Genomic DNA, 9,226 nt, shown 5'->3' with positions numbered 1-9,226 from the left:
ACCCAGGTGCCCCTCCATGCTTAAATGTTTAACAGTCAAGGGGCATCAATGTCTACAACTTGCTCTCAAATGGCTCCAAAATAAATAATGTGTGGGTACGTGTATATATATGTGTATACAGAGAGCAAACGCAAGCATAAGAAAATATTCAATATTTTGAAGAATCTGAATGAAAGAGTCCAGCTTTTTGTACTTTTCTGTCAGGTTAAATTATTTCAAAATACAAAGTACTTTAAAAATCTAAAAAACTGGGGCACCTGGCTGGCTCAGTTGGTAGAACATGTGACACTTGATTCTCCAGGTCATGAGTTCGAGCCCTACATTGAGAGTAGAGATTACTTAAGGAAAAAAAAAAAAAAGTCTTTAAAATAATAATAATAATAATAATAATAAACTCTAAAAACTGTTTCCCTTCTCCTCTCTTTTTCAGACCACCCCATTCCACCTCCTGTGACTCCCTAGAGAAATGCTTTTATTATTTTATTGTAAATCCAGAGTTTCCATATGCAAATACAAACAGGAATGAAATACATGTTTATTTCCACCCCCTCTTCTTCCCACAAAAGGGAGCATGTACTGCAAGTTATTTTTCACTTAGCAATATGGCTGAGCGGGGACGATCCCTTATCAGGACGCAGGGACGCCCCTCATTCCTTTTATCCCCACCCACCTGGGCTCCCCGGGGCCAACAGCCCTTTTTGTTTTAATAACCCCAAATAACCCTCACCTACTAGCCCTCAGGTGTGCACCCCGGCCACCCGGCCTCTTGAATCAGTCTCCCACGGCCTCTGTCACCCTGGGCCGGGCCAGCATCATCTCAGCCCCGGGACCTTGGGATTCCCAGCTCATCCCCCCCACCCCCACCCCTGCATTCTCCACCAGGAGCCGGGCGGGCAAGTAAAGCAGGCTTCACTCAATGCTTGGGTGCCCACGGCTGCCCAGAGGCTCGGTGGCTACACTCCCGAGTCCTCAGGAGGCACACATCCTCTCCGGGATACAAATGCTTCACCCATCCCACCCCGTCCCCCTGTCCCCGGCCCCCTGGTCTTGCTCTGGTCTTGCTCTGCGTAGGGCAAGTTCATTCCAGCCTCCAAGCGGTCGTGCTTGCTGCTCCCTCCCGCCTGGAACTTTCTCTCCCTTCAGGTCTCAACTGGACTGTCAACGCCGCCCGCCCAGGGCTCCGGTTCTGCCGCCGGCGGCCTGCCTCATGGGGTGAGCCTGCCCCATCGCTCGAATTCTGTCTTGGCAGAGTGTCACCGGAGGAAAGCGGCTTGTGTGGTCAGTCACTTGTTTTCTGTCTCCCCCACTAGAACCGAAGTTCCACGAGTGCAGGGGGGACCGTCTGTTCACCGCTGTGCCCCAGGGGCCTAGAACAGGGCCTGGCACACGCAGTGCTCCTCAAGACCTACTGAAGGAAGGTCCCTTTCCGGTCTCCGGGAAGGAAGGCACAGCCATCACCCCATTTTATGCAGGCAGAAACTGGGGAGCCCAGAGGGGCAGCGCCTGGCTCTGGGCCCTGACAGGGGCACAAGCCAGGCATCCCTGACTCCCAGAATGCTCGGAGCCTGGCACACCCCATTCCGGGTGTCGGGGAGGGGTTTCCAGCAGGCCTGTCCCCACCCCCCTCCCCACCCCGGAGTGTGGGAAGTCATTTATTCCCTCACCACTGGTGTCGGCACCTACTGTGGGGTGAATATACATGACGGCCCAGGGACACAGGACACAGTAGGCCCTCAGCAAATTGGTGCCCAGCCCCCAACCCCCGCAACTCCCTAACTTCCCTTCAGGGAGGCCAGCTACAATTTGGCGATTGTTAGAGAACTTTTTTTTTTTTCTTTTGGGAGGAAAGCTGCAAGTCATTAAGGGCTGCTCCCGGCCCGCGGGTCACCATTTCCTGTTTAGAAGAAAGAATCATCTCTCCTTTGGAACATGAAGCTCCCCCCACCCCCGGCCTGACTCTGGGGCTCTGGGACGCCTGGGAGTCCTGCTCGGCTCCCCGCAGGAAACTGGCACCTTCAGCACCTTTTGTGCTCAGAACGGACACTCATTTTCTCCTGGCCCCAGGAGGGCCCCAGAGGTGAGGTCACCGTGACAACCAGCCAGGAGTGAATTATCCCAGCCTAGGACGCAAGCTAACCGTCTTCCCGTCCTGTCCTCGAGCAGGAAGCTGAATGACCCCTACCCTTTGGCCTGGCTTCTCACCCTCTCGGCTCCAGCCAGCCAATTTCCTTGCATCAAAGGCCATTTGGTACCCAGCAGCCAGACAGAGGTGTGGGTCCGACAGGGAGGCCAGAGTGGGGCCCGGAGCCCTTGGAAACAGGAAGCACATCCTCTGTCCCCTTCGTGCTCAGCGCATTCCACGCCCTCATCTGGGAGAAGCAGCCAATCCCTCCCCAGACCTGCAGTGCTGGGGCAAAGCCGGCAGCCTGGGAGCTGGCTTCTCACCCTGTGGGCCTGGTCCGCCTCAAAATGGAAGGATGAATCGATCAGGGTCACATGTAAAGTGCAAGGAACGTGCGCATCCCACCCCCCCCGCCCCCCACTGCTCACTGGCCCACAGGTGTTCCCACCCTCCCCACCAGACAGGACACCCAGGCTCAGAGGAAAACCCACGTGCACGAATAAAGTCCATGACAGTCAAAGTCAGAAGTCCAAAGCCACATGACGTTTAAGAGGACAGGATTTAAGCCCGTGTCGGGAATATCCGAGCTCCAAGGACCCCTGGCCCCTCCTCCCTTCCTGAAGGCCCTTTAAAACACCCACCCCTCTAGAAAACTAAGTAGACTTTCTTAATACATAAATTAACCACTTTATTGAATATCAATAAACTGTACATATAACTATACAAAACGTTTCCTTAGTACAAAATGTTGCTTGCAATATAAATACCAGTGTACCTTTAAAAATGTAAACATCTTCCTCCCAGGCCCACCTGTCAGACCCCAAAAATAGTTCTGGGAGACACATCGGTCAGGCTGAAGCACCCCACTCGGGCCCCCAACAAGTGACAGCAATTACTCACAGTCTCTTTTGAGACGTTGTTAAATTGCCCATGAAACAGGTGCCACCATGACAAACAGGAGGCTGAAATAGCTGCCCAGGCCCGGGGGCAACCTGGGGTCCAGACCAGTCCTTGTGTCAGTGACCGCCCCCACAGGCCCTGGGGGTGAACCTGCGCGGTTAGTCACACCTCCTGGAGGGGTGGCCTGAGGGTTCCGGGTGGGGGAGGAGTGGGTTCCCCTGAGTGGGGGGAGCTTCCTATCAGTCTGTCTGCTTTTGTCCCGGAGCTCAAAGCAGCTGTATCCAAACACCTTTGGATACACAAACCCACACAGAGAGGCCAACTCCAGAACGCTTGGCTGCACGCCACCCTCCCCACCAGCCGTTCACAGAAACGTCCACGGGAAGGCCTCTCTCAGAGCCCACCGAGGCACCAGGGCAGAGAGAACTGGAAAAAGGTCCTCAGAGTCCTGCGGGGCAAACGCAGCCAAAAGGGGGAGCTCAGAAGGGAATTCCGTGGCAGTTGGAAGCATGGAGGCCGCAATGGCCGGGGGAGGGTCTGGAGAGGCAGAAGGAGCTTTGAGGGTCAGCGGGGGGCTCGGGGGCCCCCCGAGCAGCCTGACTCTTGGTGCTTGTGCAGCAGGGACATGCGGGAAAAGGTTCGGGAGCAGGTCTTGCACTGATACTTCTTGACATCCGAGTGGGTCTGGAGGTGGGCCCGAAGGTTGGAGCGGTCGGCGAAGGCTCGGCTGCAGTGGGAGCAGGAAAAGGGCTTCTCTCCTGAGGACAGAAAACGGGAGAGTCGAGTGCTAAACCACTTGGGGTAACAGCTGGCATTTATCTGAAATCCTGGTCCCCCCACCCCGGCCTTCAGAAGCCAGATCACCCCAACCCTGAAGGAATCCCATGACCCAGAAAAACCAGGCCCTATTATCTGGTGCCCAAAGTCCTAGATGTGATCGAGAGTTCTGCCACCTCCCACCGGGTGACCTTGAGCAAGTCATCTGGCTTCTCTGAGCCCCCATTTGCTCGTCGGTAAAATGGAGCTGTTCACCCCCGCACCTATAGGAGTCAGTAATCCAGAGCCGGTAAGTAAAGCCCTCATCATGGCAAGCTGGCCGGGGGTGTTCAACACACCATGACAATGATGGTGACGGAATTTACTGAACACTTACTTTGTGCCAGGGACTCTCGCCTCATTTAGTCCTACCTCTGTCCTCAGTTTAGAAACGGTGAAACTGAGGCCCAGAGAAGCCACGTAGGATATGCAGGGTCATCCAGCAAGAACCAAGCACCCTGATTCCAGAGCCCTTGATTTTAACCACTACACAGACGGCCTCTCAGGTAAGGGGGCTCTAGTGGGTACTCCTTATTTTCACGCCGGGATTCACTTCATCGGGGGACAAAGCTGGAGTCAACCTTAAAGGCTCCCGGCCACACCCCTCCCCCCAGCAGGTTAGGCCACTTCTCTGAGCTGCTTCCGCATCACAGTGCTGCTGCCTGCCGACCATGTTCTTTCCTTCCCTTCGTTGTCAGTGATCTCAAGTCTTGAAATTCAGGGATCTCCCCTGGATTCACCCCAAGCCTCTAGCCCAGGGCCTGGGACCCCGCCACAAGGTGACAGAAACCTTTTACCTTATGACTTGTTTAGAACCCCTTTCTACCTGTGCCCCTCGTACCACCTGCCTGGCCCAGGCCGTGCCGAAAAGAGTCCTGCTCCCGGAGCTAGGTACACAGTACGTGCTCACTCAAGAAGTGTTTATACAAAGAGAAGTCTGTTGTTTTTTAAAGCCTCAGAGGAGCCTGACCCCTCAATCACCACCAGATAATGCTGTTCACCAATTTTTCCTAATTCCTGCCCCAACGAAGACGATATAAGTACACAGTCCGAAAACACCGACAATGTTATTGTGTTTTCTTGGGGGTGCAGCATTTCCTACTAAATAAGAAGGCCAAATAGTAGCTCATTAAACAAGTACTTATCAAGCTTCCACTATGTGCCAGCCAATAAAACTGAACATTCTTTACTACAAAGTAAAATTCTATCCTCCCACTCTCAGCCTGATATGCCCCTAGGCCATGGCCCACTGGTTAAATCTGTGTTGGAATTCAAGAGCAGGGAATGAATGAATTCCATCAGCCTCTGGGTGCCTGGGGCACTGTGCTGGGCACCGGGAGGGAGGGGTCCAAAGTCAGATGCCTGAGGCTGACTGTGGAACCGTCCACTCAAGGGCTCAGTCTCCTGGGGCAGAGAGAGACAAGGCAACAGGCCACACCACGGAGCAGGGGGACTTAGCAGGAGGACTAGGGAAGGGATGTCTGAGTTAACTGGCTCGGTCACTACTGAGCACCCTCTGCATACTAGGCCAGGAAGGTCTGATGACTGCACTACAAGGTCCACATGAAGTTCTTCCTCCTTCACACACTCCCTGGTGAACTAAGGGCTTACTGGACACAGATCTGGGTAAGGGGGCACGGAGTCCTATTTCCCCAGGGCACGGAGAGCCACTACCCTCTCACCTCCTTGACAGAAGTGAAGCGACCCTGGCTCCAGCCTTGTGAGCTGTGACTTGGGAAAGTGATTTCCTTCTGTGCCTCAGTTTCCTGATCTGTAAGGTGGGGGTTACAACGGCACCTCCTTCCTGGGGCTGTCGATTTACTGCATTAACCCAGGTAAAGGAGGCCCTGGGCAATACCCTTCCCACACAGCAAGTGCTCAGTGAACGCTACCTTTACGCTGCGTAGGATCAGACACAACCGTGAACAAAGGAGAGAGGCCTTGGTAGGATGTGATGGGGTTGGGGGGGGGGGTCTGTGTGTGCAAGCAGCAAGCACAGACCTGCACCCCTTGCAGATCCCCCACCCCCGCAGACGTCTTTATGGTGATCCTGGCGAGTGTGAAATCGGCACCAGGCCGGCGGGGACAAAGGCCGCCGAGGGGGGCACTGTACATGCGATACTCCCCGGATTAAAGGGGCCTGACACGCTGCGGGCCAGCAGCTGAGGCCGGGAACAGGTGCTGGGCACCACTGGCCCATGCACCTGCTCCACTCCCCCAGCCCCCACCCACTGGGCCCACCATTAAGACACACAATGGGAGTCAATGAGGATGGTGATGGTGCATTTCAACAGGCTTTTTGTGTCTGAGCCATGCCTTTACATGAAAATAATGTCAGAATGGGAGGGGGGAGAAGCTGGGGGGCTCAGGGGAGCACCCCAATGGTTTCAACTCCCCCAAATAGAGCCCTCTTCAGCCCAGGACAGAGGCCTGGCAGTTGGCGGGACCTTTACATCAGGTCCCTTTAAAATCAGGGCTGTGTGTGCACGAAGTGAGAGAGACGGGGGGTGGGGGGAGGGGGGTCGTCTGCAAGCGGGGGGGGGGGGGGGGAAGGGGGGGATGCCCGGGACACTTTGTGGGAGTCATAATATCAATAATGCCTGCAAAACGCCAGGCCTAAACAAACCACCCCACTGACCCTCATGGCTCAGAGGTCAGCCACTGGGCCAGGAAATGCCAGAACTGAGGTCTCCAAACCCGTCAGCCTGACCCCAAAGCTGCTAGCTACGACCCTTGAACCTTCTCCCAAAGTCACACCCCAAAGAGCAGCCACCTTTCAAGTTCTGAAAGGACGCAGCGGCTACCTTTTCCACATTTCCAGAGAGTTAAAGGATAGAAAAGTCTCCATTTCACAATTTTCTACACATTTAGTCTCATGTTTTTGAAACACAGGTAGAACTGTGTTTTCTGCCGGCAAAGGTATTCCCAGGGCCGCAAGATAGGACTAAGTTTATCTAGTCCACGGTGGGGGCAGGGAGAGCAGCCCTGAGAACCATGATAACAAATTATTATGAAGTGATTAAGGAGACACTGAATCTTGATACCCGCCCCTAACAAGTGCTATCAGAGTCCTGAGGCTCAGAGAGGTTCAATCACTTGCCCAAGTTCACACAGCACGGAAGCGGCGCGAACATCAAAAACATTTCTGTGCAGGGGGCACCGGGGTGGCTCAGTCAGCTGGGCGCCCCAACTCTTGATTTCAGCTCAGGCCACGATCTCACCGTTGTGTGAGTTCGAGCCGCGCATCAGGCTCTGTGCTGACCGTGTGGAGCCTGCTTGGGATTCTCTCCCCTCTCTCTGCCCCTCCCCCACTCGCCTGCTGGCTCTCTCAAAATAAACAAACATTAAAAAAAAACATTTTCGTTATCACGTATCGAGTGGTGGCCCAGGTGCTTTCTGCATATGCTTTCTTTCAGGTAACCCGTGCAGAACCCCCACAGGCTGGTCTCATGCTCATTTTACAGAGGAGGAAACTGAGGCCAGAGTGGGGACACAGCAGAGCAAGGTTGGAAGAAGTTCTGCAAGCAGGATTCTGAGCCAGGTGGGGGGTCTGACAACATCCTGCCTGGCTGGGGAGGGGGTGGGGGTGGGGGTGGGGAGGGCGGGGCGCGGTGGGCTCCTTCACACCTGGCCCCGACAGCTAGGTGTTGGTTGCACCTTTCCCCGGACCCCCAACTCCAGCCCATCCGGTGAAGGATCGGAGGCTGCGGAGTCTCACAAAGTCACCCACCCGGCCCATCTGCCTGGCTGACCGGCGAAATAGTGCATGTGGCCGCCCGGCGTCTCCGAGCGCCGCGAGCAGGCCCGAGCCTCAGTTTGCGCACCCCGAAAGCGGCAGCCGGCCCGGCCCCCCACCCTGACCTCGGGCCGGCCGGCCGACAGGCGGAGGCGGGGGCGCGGGCGGGAGGGCGGCGGCCCGCAGGGACACTCACCGGTGTGGGTCCGCACGTGGCCCTGCAGCAGCCAGGGCCTGGAGAAGGCCTTCCCGCAGGTGCCGCAGACGCAGGGCAGCGTGTGGCTGCGGATGTGCATCTTGAGGGCGCCCAGGCTGAGGTATTCCTTGTTGCAGTACTTGCAGCTGAAGGCCTTGCGAGTCTGGGAGTCCTTGGCCACGGAGAGCCCGGCCAGCTGCGCGGGCAACCGGCCCAGGCCTGGGAAGGCAACGTAACCCTCGGCCTCCAGGGAAGAGGCCGAGGTGGAGGAGAAGGACGAAGGGGCCGGCGAGGGGGGGCTGGGCGGCTGCGAGCCTTTCCCGCTGTCGTCGTCCGACAGGGAGGTCAGCTCCGCAGCCTTGGGGACCTCCTGGGGCAGAAGGGCGGCCCAGCCGATGGGCTGGGCTTGGGGCGCCAGGAGAGAGTCCCAGATGAGCGTGGGCAGAGAGGCCGTGGGGTTGAGGACCTCGGGAGGCGGGATGGCCGCCAGCAGGTGGGCCTGGTCGTAGGGCTGCTGGAAGGTAAACTCTGGGGGGAGACGGAGAAAAGGGCATTCGGTCAGGCATTCGGTCGGTCGCGCAGTCAGTCAACAAACCGTAGCCTGCTGGGGCGGGGGCGGGGGCGGGGGCGGAGTGGGGGGGGGGGCGGCGCGCGGGGCCGGCGCTCAGTACTTACTGGAGGGAGGAAAGAATCGCGGCCCCGACGGCCCGTCCTGCCCGCCGGGAGCCCCTCTTCACCCCGGCCGCCCCGCTCGCCCGCCCCGGCCTCCAGATCTTACGCGCAGGGCGCCGCCCAGCCCCGACTCGGGGGCGGGGGCCCTGCCCCTGCGTCCCCGCCAGGCCCGGGCCCCCTCCTTTCCCCAGTCGCCCCGCCCCGCTTCTCCCCTGTCGGCCGCCGAGCAGACAACTCACGCAAGACCACCGCCCTCGGAAAGCCCTCCTCCAACAGTCCATTCACCTGCCCCGGGCTCCTCACACCCCTCCGCACACCGCCCCGCGCCCGGCCCCTTGGCTCCATTTTGGGCCCAGGATTTTGCCCCCGAGTCCCCCCTCCTTCCTCCCTCCCAGCCAGCCTTCGCCGGTCTCCCCGAAGCCCCCCGGGGTCCCTCACCCCGTCCACTCACCTGGAGAAGAGTCGTGCAGCTCGCTGTAGTTGGGCCTCCGGCGGGAGCAGGCGGACTTCCTGACGAGGAAAGAGCGCGGCATGGTGGCCAAAGCAGCCGGGGGTCGCCGGTTCGCACAGGGGTCGCGAGGCACTCCACCCGCGAGGCCGTGCCGCTGCGCTCTGAGTGGAGACGCGCCGCCAACTCCTTTAAGTACTCCAGCCTCTGGAGGGGCGTGGTCGAAGGATGCCACGCCCCTTTGTCACCTCGGCGCCAATCGAGGCGCGCCTTCGCCGGAGGCCACGCCCCGAGCAGGTGCGCCGGGGCTGGCGGGGCTCGCGCCGCGTGGCGCTG

General features: G+C 58.0%; 1 protein-coding gene across 1 annotated transcript; it reads right to left on the bottom strand.

Annotated features, from left to right (window-relative positions):
* Positions 1-2,789: 2,789 nt before the first annotated feature.
* Positions 2,790-9,164, bottom strand: SNAI1 (snail family transcriptional repressor 1). The gene is made up of 3 exons (XM_040459679.1): positions 8,894-9,164; positions 7,771-8,298; positions 2,790-3,780 (listed from the first exon to the last, which is right to left on the bottom strand). The coding sequence occupies exons 1-3, from the start codon at positions 8,973-8,975 to the stop codon at positions 3,587-3,589; spliced, it is 804 nt and encodes a 267-aa protein (XP_040315613.1). The 5' UTR covers positions 8,976-9,164; the 3' UTR covers positions 2,790-3,586.
* Between the last annotated feature and the right edge of the window lie 62 nt (positions 9,165-9,226).

This window comes from Herpailurus yagouaroundi, unplaced genomic scaffold, assembly GCF_014898765.1.
Source record: "Herpailurus yagouaroundi ecotype Mexico unplaced genomic scaffold, PumYag 246, whole genome shotgun sequence".
Classification (NCBI taxonomy): Eukaryota; Metazoa; Chordata; class Mammalia; order Carnivora; family Felidae; genus Herpailurus; species Herpailurus yagouaroundi.
The sequence above is the reverse complement of the archived record's forward strand: the minus strand, read 5'-3'. Positions and strand labels throughout refer to the sequence as shown.